Source organism: Lepisma saccharinum, chromosome 3 (assembly GCF_977018435.1).
Source record: "Lepisma saccharinum chromosome 3, izLepSacc3.1, whole genome shotgun sequence".
In the NCBI taxonomy this organism is placed as follows: Eukaryota; Metazoa; Arthropoda; class Insecta; order Zygentoma; family Lepismatidae; genus Lepisma; species Lepisma saccharinum.
The window spans coordinates 101,549,195-101,567,657 of record NC_139231.1 but is presented as its reverse complement, the minus strand read 5'-3'; the positions used below and the strand labels follow the sequence as shown (position 1 = coordinate 101,567,657).

The window sequence follows — 18,463 nt, the reverse complement described above, 5'->3', positions numbered from 1 at the left end:
CTCAAATATGATCGAATTCTTTACTTTACTTTAGTTCTTAATAGCGTTGTCGAGATAGAGAGAACACTTCACAACATGTAACAATCTGCTCCCACCGTCACACAAAATATTTTACAGTTTGCACGATAAATTTTCTGCTAACGCAAACAAGTATTTAAATATAGTAACTGTATAACTTTCATACATTTCAAATTAATCTCCGTGTCAATTATATTTTCCAAGAAAAAAGTGCTAATAGCCCACTTGCGTCTTCCTGACTGTAATGACAACTCTTATAGTTCCATAAACGCTTCATGTAACATGATGGGATGACAATGAAAGTTTATTGCGAGGAACATTGAGTCCTTCCATAAGAATCCATTGAAATGAATAGCAATTCTTCAAGATCGTAACATATATTTCTTGTTTGTTTTTCAAAAGTTTATATCTTCATTAGACTGAAATAAACGTGCCTTGATGAATGGATGAATTTTAAAAAGTTGTCCATTAAATACGTTTCTTTGTGAAATTTCAATAATAATACTAATATAACAGGGTACCAATTATTTTACTAGGTATCTCCAACTCTTTCTTTCCTTTTCCTCGTTCGACACCCCATTTGCTTCGACCCCCAGAAGGAAATACCTTCCTCGCCATCTCTCTAGCTACGGTTCTATTGCGCACCTGGGGTTGTGAACTAAGCTCCAATTTGTTTCAAAATAAAACCTTCCCGTAACTTAAGACAACATACCGTGTGAGATAATGTTGAGTACATGATGTCACATATCACTATAACTATATATGATCCTTGACATCATTATTTACTTTTGCCCTGCTGAAAAATAAACGAACGGAAATCCTGTTCGCTTTCAGATTGTTGCCTTTGAAGTGAGATAGTCTCCGGTCAATAGGTTATCGGTGACGAAGGATGTGCAGGGTAGGAGAAGTCGCTAGCGAATATTAGAGTTATCTCTATTAGAGGCCTAGAAAGTCATTCATTGAGGAGCGAGACAAGATCCTGTAGTTAGGTGAGTACTGCACATTATCTGTAAGTTACCAGCATATTAGATTGGAGCAGTGGTTCTCAAATTTCTGGGCTCAATGCACGGCTAATGTTTTGTTTGTTAAAATTTGTTTTAATTTCTATTTGAGTTTTTATACGTTGCCTTCTACCTCTTGGGTTAATCGCGAAGAAAAGGATGAATGGTGAACTGATGGGGCAAACACAGTGATATACCAATCGTTTACTCAGGATTCGAACCTAGGACCTCTGACTTTGTTGCGAGAGTGCTGTTCACGTTGTCTTAAGTCCATACTAAATGGGGTGAACCTGCAGTTTAAAATGGAACAAAATTGCATTTACATTAGTGTAATTGAGATAGATAAAAAATATAACAAAACATACAATTTGTGGAAATGAATAGGGTAAGTGGAATTACACTTTGTTTAGGTTACATGTTAGCTTTCATTTTTTATTTATTTTGATATAATTTGAATTTTCATTTGAAATGCCACATACAAAAATGAATTGTTTTGCAAACATATTGCAACAAATGTATATTGAAATAATGTAAATATATTAAAGAATGCAAACATCACTTAAGAGACCTCCTTGGTAATTTGTATCGTGTAGAAATATTGACATTACCATGGTTTGGCTCCAGTGTGTGTCTGGGGTTAAAAAAAAAAACAGTTTGATTTACTTTTACAATGATCTTTCTTGCATTATGATCGATCATCATCATTGCGTGGACAGGTCTACTCACTAGTTTCCTCCCCAAGGTTTCCAGTTTAGGATCTTGGATCGGGCATGAGTCTGGGTCCTTGTGAGTGTCCTTTCATCGCTTTCATGTCACACTGTCATACCAATTTCCAAATCAAAATATTCTGGCGTCGCTACTGGTATGACAGAAAATAACGTGTAACTGTCTGTGAAAAGTAACGGTAACATGTTACTTTGGAAAGCAGAACAACGGTAGCGCGTTATTCTCCAAAAGTATACCAACTACTGAAAGCACGAAATATTTGCTTAGTAAGTACGTTTATATTAAAAAACCGAAAGAGGAAATATTTGTGCAAAACAAATGTAGCTATTAGTTATAACTAACTCTCTAGCCTTCTTAAACCCGAAGGTTTATGGCTGCAGCAACACAAGCCTTCTATGTGTTCCTATTCTGGGCAAGATAATCCAATCTTTTCCAACATTACCGATTTCCTTTGTACATCCTATCCTTGGTCCAGGGCCCTCCCAAAGTAGTCCCCGCCAGGAGATCCGAATGGGGGAATATTTTACCTTGGGAGCATCCATGACATCATATTGGTGATTCTTGACATCTTTTTACAGTGCAGAGTTGTCAGCTAGACGCCTAACCTCCAATATGGGTGGAGGACCTCACCTGTCGTTAGTCAGCGGATCTCTCGGATCTAGATGGGAGGACCACATAGTAGTCCACCAACCCTACCCCACCTCTGCCAATTGTTTGACGCTCGTAGAGCAGAGCAGCTCTATAAATCCCAATAGAGCAAAATTTTGACCATTTCACTCTGTTGGTTGACTAACTGCAGTGAACAAGCCACTGGGCGTGGGGTCGTCACATCCATACGCCAGGCTATTAGTTATGCAGAGGATAAAATCAGGAATGAAAATTTACTTCCCTTAATAAGGATTCAGGAATCTCTGGTAGCCATCGTTGATTTCGAGCCCTGCCTACATTGACACTATGCGCTTGCACATACACATACACACTATATAGTATATCTAAGGGAGGAATTCCGCTACCTCTGAAGCATCAATATATTATGTCAATTATATATCTAATCCCCCAAAGCAAAAAGTTGGCATCCCTCATCCCCCTTAAAATACCATCCTGCAGCTCCGTCCTCCGCCAGTGCCCCAAATAAAAATAACGTTACGTAATCGGCATGTGCTCATGTTTTGGGAATTACGTATTTTTGCAGTAGTCATCCTTACGAAGCTGGACCGTGAATCTCACTGTTCTTATCTCTTGCACGAATGCCAAATGAAACACTCGCGCCCCCTATGCTGCTGGACGTCACGTGATATACAGATTCTGTGAACTTTCGCACGTGCTGTTGGTGTTCCGATTCTTGCAAGTAATTTCACTTGCGATAAGAAAGCATTCGATGCTTCTTGAATGATACTTATCAACCTTTTTGCCAGCGACGTAAGCAGGATTGCTCGTACAGTGGGATCCATAAGTATTACCAAGCAAATTGTCCATTACCACGTTTACTCTCTGTTTTATGCAATGAGAGCTTCAAGAACTGATACAAAACACCAAACAATCTGCTTAAGACCTCTGAACCAGTATAGGCCTATTCCAAATGCAGACAGGCAGGGGGTGTCATGGTGATGTCACAGATATCCATGAAACTGAAATATATAATTCTAGATACAAAATTATGAGACACATATTTTTTTGTTTCGCAAAAAAAAAAAAATTTGTCCGACTTAGGCTGCTTCAAAGTTTGGGGCCAAATTTTCACAAGTTTTGATGCCAAAAATTGTAAACAGCTGTTTCTCAGGAACTATTAAAGATATTTCGATTGTTTTTTTTTATATGAAAGTTTATTGAAAGCCTTTTCAAATGCATATACAACAAACTTTATATGCAGCTTTTGGGGTGTGCTATGAATGAAATTTTAAAAAATTAGCCCCCTTTTGGACCGCCAAAATCTCGAAAAAGCCACCCTAAAAAATTTTCAAAATTTTAGGGCAGTTACAGCAATACCTCAAGTTGAACATATATAAATTTCACGGGGTGTATATGTCTGGTTGTAATTTTACAAAATATTTTAATAAACCCATTGACAAGCTGAAAACTTAAACGTAAGACATTTTTTATGCAAGGTAGGCGATGTGAAATCCCAGTACCGTTATTCCATATGTTTGTTCTCTTCATGAAAGCTTTTTCTACACAGGCAGTTTCAGTATTAGAGACGGCATGCAGTCTTCCAGATGGTCCAAGGGGCTGTGGTGGATAAAGAACTTTTTTGCAAAGGTATCACGTACTGATGTTCACTTGCCTAATTCTATCAGGAAATGTATAGTCCTTTGCAGGTCCATGTGGCAGCATGAAATTTACATGCACTTCCTGCATCTCAAAGTACACTTTATTTTCTTCTGCAACCCACCAGCAGTCATCATACATAACAGCCAAAAACGTTCCCCTTTGATGTCGTGAATTCTACAATACTGCATAACATGTCAGCTGTTTCCAATAGTAACATTCACTTCTTGTTTCTCATGCTGGGCAGTTCTTGCAATGGAAACTACAATATCATTTCCAGTTCCCTCTGCATGCCACACATGGCTTTTTTGAATCATTCACACTGCCTGCATATGTTCCCACTCTTTGTGTTTTTCATCACGATATGTTTGAATCTCTGCAGATGGAATGTAAATCAGTGCCGTCTGTACGCACTTAATATGCCCTGCTGATAAATTGTGCCATGTAGCAAGGTGCTTAACTGTGTAATGAACCTGTGTGGTCGCCTTTTCCTAATAGACCCTGCATGGTCATCATTAGACCTTGTGTGGTCATCTTTAACATATTATTAGGCCCTGTGTGGTTATCACTAATACTTTATTAGACCCTATTTGGTCACAATATTCCATTTAAATTAACCTATCAATTGAAAGGGTTGAGCGGGATGTCCCCGCGAGACTTACACCTTTAGTTTAACTTATTCTGTAACGTATTTAATTAATGTGATTTACACTGTTTAGTAATGCAGAGTCCTGCATTGTCAAATATGATAATTCTCAGTATGGAGGTTGCAACCTGTAAACAAAGAGTGAGTTGGCAATGCGTACTTGTAGTTAGGATTTTTGCTGTCCATGCGCCACCACGTCTTTAAAATCCGGCGCAGCGAGGCCCGGAGTTCAGTTGGTTCCCTGATGTCAAATGGTGAACATCCAGGGAAAAACCGGCCATCCAGACAGAAGCCTAGAAGCCATCCCAGAAGGAAGGAGGGAGGAAGAAAGAAGAAGAAGAGCCTAACAGCAACCTAACTACCTGGTAAAATCGCTTCGGCTGATAGGTGCCCAGATTCTACCTGCCTGGCTTGTCTGGGAGCACGAGAACCTCCTTCCTAACCTACCGCCCTTGCACAGGAGACACCGGTTGGCTTGCCGATTCCCAACTAGCGCCAGGGGTGTCGCGGCAGCCTTTAATCCTTTACAAAGCGTCTGATTGTCGGATCTGCCAGCTGGCTACGGCCAGTTTCCTGCTGTGGTTGGGGGTACCACGCACATGCTACCTTCTCTTACAGTGGAGCCCATGACGTCGGCCACGATCATCGCCCTAATAAAATTAGGTCCCTTTACTCCCCCTGACACCTCACTGCGAGGAATAAATTGAATGGTCCCTGCCCCCCTTTGAGACCAGAAGTGGGGAATGCACATGTAGGGTAAATGTAAATGCACGTAAGTGATAAAGGTTAAAGACTAGTATGCTAAGAGACTTTATTATGATAAGTTTATAATAATCATAACATATATATATAAAGCTGTTGTTCACATTTTACCCAGCAAGCCCTGAGATATCTAGAGTCTGTGTCCTCAGATTGATTTAAGGAAGTTAGCACTTATGGGTAGACTTTTGCTGTCCTCCTGATTGAAGTGTTTAGTGTGTGGTGATTGTGTGTTGGGGGTACGGACGTTGCAACTGAACCTGCAACACCGTCACATGCTGATTTTCCATGCCCAGTGGCTGTGAAAATCTATTCCTTGCTTGGAAATTGGAGTGCTCCAAGTTCATGCAGTTGATAACGATTTTTGAAGTGACTTGCAGCCCCATCTGATATAACTGTTAGTGATGAAATTGCACTGCCATTCTCACTAATACAGGTAATGATTTTCTTAACAGCTACAAGAGCATGCGCTGAGTCATGGGTGGTTTCATCGCTTACAATGGCAAAACTTCTTGAGCAATCTCCCTTATACGCTACTGCACTGAATATAGACACATGGTCGCTCATCCAGTGGTAGCTTTCTATCTCATCTCGTAGAAGAACTGTCCAGTTTTCAGTGAAATCAACTGAAGCACTAATTGTCGACTTTCTACTTGTGCTCTTATCTTTTTATCTGACACTGCTTTTCTTTGAATGTCTTTCACATGCAAAAGTGAAACAGCTGTGACTGTCCATTTAGCAATTTCACTAATGAACAGATCTACTGGAACTGTCTTTTTAATAAGGGCCCCATTCTCCCAGAGTGCAAGAGCTATTTCCTCAGTGCCTTCTTCTTCATCAGTTAATCCCAGAGACTCTGAACTGATTCAATCACTCTTGAGGCATTCACCACATTTGCCAAGAAGACAGGAATCTGTTGGTGGAGAACACACTACAAGCCTTTGTAGGTGTTGCATTAATTCACTCATATTGGTGGGTAAAGAGCTGCTGCTGTTTTTCACTGCTATAGAACAAAGATCGAAATTTGCACAGTATACGCAGACACACACTTCCCGTGCAGGATGAGGAATAATCCATCTGGGTCGTAGAGAATAAAACTTGGAACGACCTATTGTAACATCAGGGTAGTCTTCGGTAAATTTGCGGTAAACCTCTTGAACAGTCCTAGATAGATAACGTTTTGGATTTAGAAGTTTCACACCATTTTCTCGTATTGCAATCACATAATCACATACGTATTTTGCATTTGGACTTTGAACAGAACAGTCGACATAATCACTCAGAAAGTAGCTTCTTGCTAAATCAGTAATTGCAAATTGGAGTGGGTGTCCTTGGTAGGGATCTGGTGTGTGATACACTCCTTTCATTCTCCTAATTTGCCGTGATTTGTCGATCATGTGTTTTGTTGTCTGTGGTATTGTGCTTAGTAGTTGCTTTTTTGATATTCCTGTTGGCATAATTGTCAGTAGCCGCACTTTTTCATGATACGAATTGCATGAAGCAAAAGAATCACTGATCTTGTGGCACCATTCTGCACATTGACCACATTCTTCTGATTCAGACTCATCAGCTTTAGTTGATACAATATTGATATCATAGATTTTCGATAACTTGGAACGTGTACTAATCTCAAATTCCGTTGCCAGCTGCTGACGTTTCCTGCTTAGGTAGGCTTTTCTTCTGTCTGGTCTCACAAGACGAGGTGTTTTCAAGGGACTCACATTCATTTCAAGGTTAGATATGGTTCCATTCAATGTGTCTGAATCTTCCTGTTTTGCACTGTACAGTTTATCATCACGAAACACTCGAAATTCTCTTCCGAAAGTAACTCTTTCTTCTTCAAACACTGAACCTTCAGAAGATTCTACACATACTCGAGCTTCCTGAACAATGGCATTAGTCCGCACAGAATAAATGTCAGAGTATCAAAGTAACAGTTAAAACAAACTAAAGTTTCATCATTAATGTCCTCACACGTTTAAAATCAGTTCTCAACAACACTGACATATGTTCAAGTTGTCTGAACTTCCAACTCTTGCTTTAATATACACATTTTTTATGCCTGTTCTCAAATCAGGTCACTTTTTCTTTTCTCAGAAAACACTGCTTTTCCACTTGTAGACATCTTCCTAATGACTCAAAACTCAAGCTCAGAAGGAATTAACAGCAATTTGTCTCAAACGAAAAGAAACAAATGAACATGTGAATATGAACAACAAATGACTTCTAGTATGTTCTACAAATAAGAAATGTTGAATATGATCAGCAATATGATGATATATACCAATTACATGAATTATTTGGTTATGATTTGTGTATTGTTTACCAATAATAGCGTGATGAAATAAGGTTTGTCTCCTTCAATATTACGATTGCGTTTAAATTTTCAGTTTGTCAATGTGCTTATTAAAATATTGTGTAAAACTACAACCAGGCATATACACCCAATGAAATTTATGTATGTTCGACTTGAGGTATTGCTATAACTGCCCTGAAATTTTGAAATTTTTTTAGGGTGGCTTTTTCGAGATTTTGGGGGTCCAAAAGGGGGCTATTTTTTTTTTAATTTCATTCATAGCACACCCCAAAAGCTGCATATAAAGTTCGTTTTATATACATTTGAAAAGTCTTTCAATAAACTTTCAGATAAAAAAAATAGAATTCAAATATCTTCAATAGTTCCTGAGAAACAGCCGTTTACAATTTTTGGCACCAAAACTTGTGAAAATTTGGCTCCAAACTTTGAAGCAGCATAAGACGGCCAAAAAAAAATTAATTGCGAAAGAAAAAAAATGTGTGTCTCATAATTTTGTATCTAGAATTATATATTTCAGTTTCATTGATATCTGTGACATCACCTTGACAGATTTTCTCAAATCTGCCTGAATTGAAATGGATTTGCCCTATACGTAAAAGAACAGTCTATGAAAATACGTAGGATGAAGATGAATACCAACGAAAATAGTCATGGACAATTTGCTGAGCAATACTTATGGATCCCACTGTACAAGAAAATAAAAATTCCGTAGCAACAGTCAACAGAGCAACATGTATTTCTTTCGGGAGGGAATGGCAAGATAGATAAGCATACAACGAATTTGCCCCGTTATAGTGGATTAAAAGTGAAAAAGATGATAATAAAGAGAAGAGGAATAAAAACATAAGAAGGAGGAGGGAGGTGAAAAGAAAGAAAGATGAAAAGGCAGACGAAGAGGGAGAAAGAGTAAACGAATGAGGGAAAATAAATAAAGAAAATTATAAAGAGAGAAATAACGAGATACAGTAGTTAAGAAAGATAGAAAGAAGCACGTTCCTCATTTGGGGGTAATGGGCAGAAAGTTTTACCGAAGCTGCGTATTGAGCAAGTGTAAGTTCATGAAGTTGTGCGGTTGGTGCTATGAACAACACACAATTCAATTATTTAGTTATCCGTTATAAGACTATGATCAGGTGGGTTAAACGAGATCGGACTTAAAGTGGAACTTGAGCGGACACCGGTACCTTCAGATTGACAGCTTTAGCCAATGCACTATGTAAGTAATCGGAACAATTATTGTGGATGAACCACCTGCCCCGATTTTCTTTCTTAATGGCCACGTAAGTCAATGCTAGTTCAAGAAGAAGCTTATGTTTAAGATCAACAGTGTTCTGTTCTTAACCTTGCTGTTTTTGTTGACAAGAAAAAAATGTTTAATTTTTTATGAATGAATGTTTATTAATTACTATTTTAGAGGTCAAAGCCCTCGTGGTGATACACAAAACCGGCAATATATACGTATATATATATATATATCCATCCCATCTTTTGGCCTTTGTACATTATACTTTGATTTTTCGAGCAAAATATGTTATCAATGAAATTGACCCAGAACCTTCATCGTTGCTGCAGCAAAGACTGACCCATGTATAGGAAAGACAAAGAGGGGCCGACGCTGGTTTCTGGCAAGTGCCAACCACTCGCATGTGTGGCAGCTCTGGAAAGAAGAATCATTTGAACCACTGCAACTGTATGGTTCCTTCCACTCCCGGAGTGTCTTCGATAACTCCGGAACAAACAATCCACCTACACTCGTTTATCCTAAGACTACCTATATTTTATCCAAAATGTTACTTTTATTGTCACCATCATGTGTACTTTCGACACAATTTTTTATCATTAATTCCCTGTTCTTCATGAAACATATCTTGAAGCTCATACTTGAGTTAATTATTTTCTTATTAGAATTACTAAACTTAAAGTGTCTGAAGGACTTTCTCTCAAAGCATACATGATAGATAGATAGATAGGCATTTTCGTAAACAGAAAAAAATAGAGTAATACACACACACACACACACACACACACACACACACACACACATGTATATATGCACCACGCACCGAGGGCCTTTTCCACAAGGTGTCTAGAGACGCTCAATGCAGGGATATTGTTGGTAAATTTTCCACCTGAAAGCACCTAGTGCGGTAATCGAACCTAGGTCTCCCGTGTGCCTGTCAGAAGCCTTACCATGAAAATGAGTTATCGTTTACTACTATAAGTCCAAAATTCAGTTTTTGAATTGAGATATAATTAAATTTTCACCATAAACTGGCATCTGGCTTGCTATACTCTGTCCCGGTTATCTCTGGAGCAAGCGAACGAAAATAAGTCTCTCCGCAAGTAGTGACGCGAGACGGCTCCACCAATGAACACGTGCGATTGCGTGGAGGGAGTGAAAACTACTGCAGTTACCAGACTTCCCAGCAGGGTGTACTGCTTCGATCTGCCTACTCGATCTCATCCCCTTCTCTGCCGCTACGCGCGGTCTTGCTCCAGAAAAAAGCGGGACAGAGTATAGTAATCCTGTCACTGAGCGAAGTGACGTTTCCTCGCTTCCTTAGCCTTGCAACGATACTTTACACTGAATGTATATTGTACGCGAAGGATGAGCAGACTAACACAATTTTAAAATTAAATTGCAAGCCCTCAGCGCTCAACTGGTTTTCATAATGTTATTATACTTACATTGCAATACTTAAGCAACACAACTCAACTTCCAAAATATTATTTCACTTTATAACATTTGATATAAACTCATTTTCGATTTTTAACACAAGACACTTTAAGTCAATCTTCTTACATATATAACAAAAACGAATCGAAATCAACAACTTAAAACAAATATCGACATTGATACAGCGTTCTTATTCTCAATAGTTCCCTGTTAATTTTATAAACTTGTACGCAATAGAAATAAAGTAAATATTAGTTATTTGTGAATGTAGAAGACAGTCACAGCCTGATTCCTTACCCCTCTAAAAATATACATGATAATATGGTAAGTTATAGCATTTACTACTAAGAAAAGAATTGTACCCGCTCCTTTTTGGTACAATAATCCTTTCCCTGGCAACCCATTGACTGAGCAATTCATTTTCTGTTCCAGGCACCGCACCATGAGCCCTCCGGTCAGCCTGCAAGCTCAACTCCCACCATCGATCAATGGGGTGGACCCCGGCCTCCATGAAATAAACAGGAGCATAGAGCAGAATTTCCCTCGGCAGGTCACAGCTCTCGTCATCGGTGCAGGTATGTACTCGTATACACACGTAAACACTTTCGTGGAATATATCCCAGCCATGCAGCATTTCCTTATTACAGCCGTATGTATTATCTCTGCAAAAAAGACGTATAATAAAAACTTTACTTTTTTGGCATTTCCACTACAATTAACCTTTCGTAGGTAACATGACACTATTCAAATTGTAACATTGGGTTAGTGGTAACCCCAGTATAAAGTAAAATATGTATCTTCAAAGCTAAAACTTATTTTACTCTCCCATATATGTGTATTATATTATCAAAATACGTGTAGACCTATATCGAGTTTAAATTTGAAATGAGATAAGTGTTTGTGTAAAATGCTGTGTGGTTTTAAGGCACACAGCTGGAAAATGGAAATATATATGTAAACGTTTGGATGATCAATAACGTCTCACGGAAAATTTCTTTATTTACCCTTCCCCGTATATACATATTTTCGTTGCATTCCATTAACAACCTCCCCAGGTTACCTTTTGGCCCATCACAGAGAAATGCACTTAACCGGGCTTCACTCTACGAGCGCACTATTTAGCAGAGCGCTAACCCACCCCCGCAGTTTATCACTCAGAGGTTCCTCCCTACACATACGACGACGCTCACTCTCTGGCTCTGTCCGAAAGGTGCAAAGTACATACTTGAAGTGTGGTTTTGACGGAAGTGACGTCACCTAGTACAGTTCGAAAGCGCCAAGAACAGAAGCACGCAAGTACGTAGCTCTCAGCAAAGATGCTTGATGACTAGGTCACGTGATATCCACACTCGTTGCTCATTTGTTTTGAATCGCGGAGATAGAAAGCCAGCAACACGGGCTAAATATGAGTTATGGGTCAGCAAGTTGTTGGTTAAAGTTCTTCTAATGTGTGGAAATGTATGTGTAAGAACATTTGAAAATGCTATGTGATTTCTATGGTTATAAAAAAGTCTTTAAAACGCGAGGGAAACAAGGTGTCCTCAGTTCTATCTACTGATCGTATTTGGCGCTGCAGACGAAGTACAATTCGAAAGACTTTCGCCTCCAGTGCACGACTTGAAGACCGCACTCCAAGACCATACTCGGAGGATGCTCGCTTCAAGTACGGTCTTGCACCTTTCGGAGACGGCCTCTGTGTATCTCTAAGCATCCATAAAGATTGTCTTAATTCACCGGGCCTTGTATCGGAGTATCTGAGAGTCTGCAACTGTCGGAGTTTTTGAGCGACGGCAACTTTCTGAGATCTGAGCGCCCGGAAGAAGAAGAAGGAAAAAAGGGGGGGAAAGCAGCTACTCCTTTGCTAGCTTTTGACCTCTCCTAGTGTCATAACTTTGCCTCTTGAGCCTGAATGTGGCGGTCAGGTTTGGTCTCTGTTAGGGAGTAACTCTCCCCTGAGAGTCACACCACGTTGGACTGATTGTGGCCCCTTTGGGGAGGCCTCCATTCATGCATGGCATGCACTACTATGCTAACTCCTACATGACATCGGGATTGGTTTGACCTGTTTTAAATCTTGTAAAGAGATTTCTACCAGGAGGTAAAGCTAGAAAAGATGTGGAAAAATAACTAGAAGAATAGAGAAGGGAAGCTCCGAGGGTAAAACCAAGCAAGCTTGTAAAACCTCGGCCTGAGGGCCCGTAACAAGTCGGAACCCGGTATTTATACCTCCGACATACGGCCCGCCCACCGGGCAAGGTCCTATTTTTACTTTTCAAACAAGAAAGCCGTTGAGGGAAAACAACCGTTCGCTTCCCCGGCTACTGGGCAAAAAGCAACCTATAGGCACGAGCATTTACAAACATTCAAAATTTAACACATATACTTTTCATTTTCCAGCTGTGGGCGTAAAAACACACAGCAAAAACAAAAAATAGTGTTGTATTACACAAAAATAATCTGGCTATTGTAAAGTAAATCGTTTTTAAAATTACAACAATATCAAAAAGGGGAAATTAGTAATGCTATTTATATATACTACACAAAAATGCTAATACTTAAAAATAACGTACCAACATTTCGATAACGTGAATAATAACAGGGGTGATGCATTACTCTAAGAAAGAGATAGAGATTGGACATAGAACGCGCGTGTACGAGAGAGAGAGAGAGAGAGAGAGCGAGAGAGAGAGAGAGAGAGAGAGAGAGAGAGAGAGAGAGAGAGAGAGAGAAGATAAGAGTAATAAAGAAAACAAACAAAGGGAAATAAAAGCAAAATAAAAAGTGAGAGAGGGATAGAAAAGTAGGAAGGAAGAAAATAAAAAAAAGAGAGACGAAGTGAGCACAAGGACGGAAAGGTGGATAGGAGATAATAAATGTACTGAAATAGAGGAAGACAGGCGAGCAATGTTTTACTCAAAATACCTCGAATCTATCTCATGGATAAGTTGTTTCGTTCCTTACGCCATTGGCTTTGCACCAAAGAGAAAATAGTTCGACATTTGCATCATTGGATGGAATGGTAAGCTAACATGTGAAATTATCAAAAGCTGTGAATGGCATGAAAAACACGGACTTTCAAACAGATTTTTTAAAATCCGCCCGTTCAGAAAATTTTAGGTCGTAGAAAGAGAACCGGACGTATGGTAACCCTATTATGTCCAGGAGCTTTCGTGACATTTTCTTGTTGACATTTACCACCTCGGGCTACCACCGTTCTACTTCCGGTTTAGAACAAAATCGATTTTGTTCCGGTTCACGGATCTGCAATTTGAAGGTAAGTTTAGTGCGGAGTCTTCTTAATACAAACTAATAAATAAGAGGAAAATATACGAAGGGGACTTGTATAAAAAGAAAATAACTGTTGACAGACTTTGCTCGAATGCCCTCAAATGCATGTTTCACATTTGGAAGTGGAGTTAATCCGACGATTTGAATTTGTAACGCGATCACGGGAAGTTTTAAATGATGGAACTAATTTGAATGAAATTTGTGCAGCGTTCCCCAACCTGATGTCCGGATCTCCAAGATCTCAAAATCTCCAAGATTTGGATATCCATAATGTCCAAATGAAGTCCATGGATATTATGAATTTCCATAGGATGTACATTATATATCCAGTTCAGGATATCCATTGTATATTCATTTCAGCTGGTGCATTATTCCCTCAGATTTGACGGCTCGGTGTTCTAGGTCTCTTCATTTATTCATCTCTAATAGTTTCTCTGCTTTGGAATAATTTTCATTAAAGTTCTCAAAACCCTCTCTTATGTATTTTTTTTCCTTCTCTATTAGAATACTGACATGTTCACAGTACTGAACAGCCCACCTTTTGAGGTGCCCAACATAATATTGCACTGCATGAAAACAATTTGGTTAGAACAAGTGGAGATATTTCAAACTCCCCACAGGTTACACAGTGAAGAAACTGAAGAGCTTGCTGAAATATTTCTCTTCTACTAGTAAATTGTAAAATCTGTAATGTTTCTACAATTAGTGAATACAATTCAAGTCACGCTACTTAGTATTGATATATTTCTGTCCGTCTTGTGTCAAACAACGTGAGAATGTTACGGTGTTTCCCCGGTTTTCTTGCTCTGCTTTTTTTTTTTTTTAAAAAAAAACAAATTCCTTTAAGAAGACTCGAGGGAAAGAAATATAAGTGATTTGACAGTCCCAATGCAGTTTCTTACCGCAGACTTTTCAAACTATCAAGAAATTGCAGACATATACTCTGCAATCCCATCTGGTGTGTGTAATTAATTTCCTTCCCATCCGTATCCCGTTTTATACTCTTCTAATTTAGAACAAATTAAGTCCGAAGAAATTTTTACGAACAGGTCTCTGAGCATAGAGGATAGAACAGGTAATCTGGTAATTTTACTGAACCAAATTGGGGGCGGGGGGTTGGACCCGTTGAACCCTCCCCTTAAATACGCCCATGCTTGCAGCAAAAATTCTAGATCAGCATACGGTATAATGTATGTGTAAATATTTCTTACACAAGAAAACTAAAAATGAACAAATTTCTGAACCTTTGAAACAAAATATTGCTTACCCTTAATCAGGGTGGAAAAAAATCACGATTATTATTTTAAAAATAATTTTTGATTATTTTTTATTTAAATCCATTTTTTAATTAAAAAAAAAACACTTAAAATTGCTAGTCTATTTTTGGCACCATACATATAGATGTTTTCTTTCATAGAGAGGCTTTTTCTAGTAAACGACCCTGTAAAATATTTGAACAGTTTGATTAGAGCAAATAAAAAAATATATGTAAATATACATTTTTCTGTTTGGGATACTGTATATATGAACCTACTTTGGAAATGTTTGTTGTGTGTTAATGAAACTATAATCATTTTAGTAACTTTCTTACAGTGAAAATAAGCATTCTGGATGTATTCTATAATTTGTAACTTGAATATTTTTTGTAGTCTTTGTAACTGAATTTTGGCAATTATTTAAATTATAGTTTGCAAAGTATCAGCTGCCATGTTTATTTACAGTTTAATGATAATAAGACTACTTACAGTTTAACGTGATTAGTATTTGGCATATATTTCTATTTTGATTTTTTGTTTGATTTGCTTTATTTTATTTCGCCTTTTGTGCCACTTTTAGCTAATTTGCGAAGATGGGGATGAGTGATGATATGATGAAATTGATGAATGGACACTCACAAATATCCATGCCCAGACCAGGATTCGAACCCGGGACCCCTGGCGTCGTAGCGCTAACCACTCCGCCACAGGGCCGGCTCATATATTTCTACACATAATGTTTGCTATTTTTGCCTATAAAAGTTATTGAATTTTAAATCAAGATAAATTTAAGTGTGTTTACAGTTTACATATTACATTTGCCGTCGTATGAGGTTCATCCTTGCTTGTATTGATATTTATTACTCATCCGCCTAATTCAGTAATACGTTTAAAATGTTAAATTTAAAGACAGCCGGATTGTCTCATATTGTGACGTCAATTCTGTTACGACGCAGTTCTGTAATCCTACCTAATGGTAATCGACTAACCTGTAAGTTTCTCTTCGGTTGGGTTGCTAGGATATAATAGTATATATTAAGTTACCTTGGTATCCTAGATGTTTCAGAGAAGTTATTGTGATTGCTGATTTAGAGATGTTTCTGTTTTGTGCGATGTGCTCATTTCACTGGAGAAAGGTTATTGTAACTGTCCCAGTGTTTTCTTTTAATTATAAATTATATGCAATCTGAAAAAATAAATGACAAAACCACTAACGTTGTGCTTCCAGGTCACAGAGGCACGAACTACTCGCAGTACAGCTTGGACTACCCCGAGAGACTGGAGATCGTTGGAGTGGCAGACCCCAGACTGTCAGCAAGACTGAGGATGCAGAAGAGATACAACATCCCAAGTCACAGGTAAGCACGTGCTTTTGCCAGCAGGACGCAGAAAATATGAAGTCTACAGTATATGCTGTGAATACCAGTTGCGTTTTAAAGGGATGGTCTGTGGGCATGGACGTCCGCAGGATTTTTTCCAGGGAGGGAAAAGGAAGGTGTTTTCTTCCAGGGGGGGCAAACAAGTCACATTTTCCCCCAAAAGAGTATAGTTCCCTCAAAAAATTGCTTAAATTTGAATTTATGGTGTTAATGCAATAATTAACACATATTATTGTGGCTAAAATGAAATTATATGTGTGGAATACATAATTATTGGTTGACTTTCATTTTCCAGGGGGGACACGACCCCACCTTGCCCCCCTTCCGGACGCCCATGTCTGTAGGGCTCCAGCACCTAGGAAAATCCTTCGCTCCATCAAGAGTGCTATAGTTATCAGGCCCGTAGCTAGAGGGAGGGCAGGGGGGCAACTGCCCCCCCCCCTGAGAGCCTGCTTTGCCCCCCTGTGAAAAATTCAGAACACATTCCTACCTGGAATTCTCACTAATCTTTACAATTATATCCTGTATTACTCTAGTAACATAAAGACATTTATTGATTTTGTGATTTATGAAGGTGTGTGGGATTCCGTATAATGTCGTATCAGGATGGGGGGAAAAAATCCCTTCCAGATTCAGACTTCGGGAAATGTTTTTGCAATTTTCAGTATCTAGAACAGTTGTGACATTTTGAGTAGTCTTGTATTAAAGGTGCCTAATGTATTTGGATGTTTTTCTTGCATGTGTTGCTATGAAGTTTGAACTGCATAATTTTTTGTTTCCCAAGTCTACCTTTTGGTAATAGCGATTCATGTGAGAGAGAGAGTGAGTGGATATTTGATTTTTGTTACTTAGCGTTGCTTTTCTTCCACATCTAGCTAATCGTGACAATGAGTGATGACGTGACATTGATGAAGACACACTCACAAAAAGTGCTGCAACTACAGAGGCATTGGACGGAAGTCCAATCTGGGAGGGGGGGGGGGGCAAACATTGAAGTAATGAAACATGACTAGTAGATTCTAAGAATAGCAGGACAAATGGATACTCAAGATGGAATTAGTTTTCAAGCGTTTCTTGCATTTTTCTTCCAGACGGCTACAGGCACTTGGAGGGGGCACAGAGGGGCAATTGCCCCCTCAATTTCAAATTTTATAGAAATAAAAGTACATTCCGTAGAATTTTCTTGCTCGCTTCGCTCGCATTCTCAATATCTGCTATTCTTATAGTCCACGTTCAGAGCCATAGATAGGGGGGAAAGGGGGTCAGCCCTGGGAACCAAAACGATCTAAATGAAAAAAAATGTTGAAGAGAATGCCATGGCACCCCGTGGAATTATTTGCGCTCTTAAATCAATATTGTTTTCAGTTTGCAAATATTTGGATCTAAAGATTTTGCTGCTCGCTTCGATCCCAATATGATTCTTTTCTGTAATGCATTTTAAATTACCCGAGGGAGAAGTAAGGCAGATATATATATATATATACTTCAGATTGTTGCTGCTTAAATGCATGAACATTTGAGAGACAATTTGGCGGATGAATTGATCATGTAATGTATTTAAATAATATATATATATATGTATTAAAGAAACTTTGAATACGTACACAAACACAATTTAGCGTTAACATGTTGCATATGTATTTCTTATTTTACGTCGCTCCATGTTGCATGTGTAAAATATATGTTACATGAAAGTTATACGTATCATATGTACAAAAAGAATAATGTTCGTCATGCATATTCTGTCATTCAAAAATACAGTTTGTGTGCTTCACCCCACCTCACGACCGGATCAAGAAAGTGTGGGGCGTTACCCCCACACCCCCTATACGCCTTTATGGTGTGGTGCTAAGCACAGGGGAGCACTTTGCCTTTTGTGTGCTTGTTTTCCATTATTAGCTAATATGAAATTGAACGTATTGAAAATAATATTTCAAATCATTCAAATGCTTTAGCACCAACATCTGCCCCCTTTGCATGATTTACGACGATGATAACGTCTTTTAATGCTACTAATTTTACTAACACTACCAGCACTATATTAGTGTTATTATTATTGGCACATTTGTCCTGGTACTTGACCCCCTCTACAGATAAAAATTTGTGCTTTCGCCTCTGCTCACAAAGAACA

The 18,463-nt window shown here is 38.6% G+C and overlaps 1 protein-coding gene across 1 annotated transcript in view; it reads left to right on the top strand.

The window, feature by feature from the left end:
- The first annotated feature begins 875 nt into the window (after positions 1 to 875).
- LOC145985922 (putative oxidoreductase YteT) overlaps positions 876 to 18,463 on the top strand; it is a 75,249-nt gene continuing 57,661 nt past the window's right edge. The window contains exons 1-3 of the mRNA XM_083120062.1: positions 876 to 1,007; positions 10,842 to 10,984; positions 16,182 to 16,311. Coding sequence (XP_082976188.1) covers positions 10,852 to 10,984; positions 16,182 to 16,311 — 263 coding nt within the window. The 5' untranslated portion in view covers positions 876 to 1,007; positions 10,842 to 10,851. The remainder of the gene's footprint in view (positions 1,008 to 10,841; positions 10,985 to 16,181; positions 16,312 to 18,463) is intronic.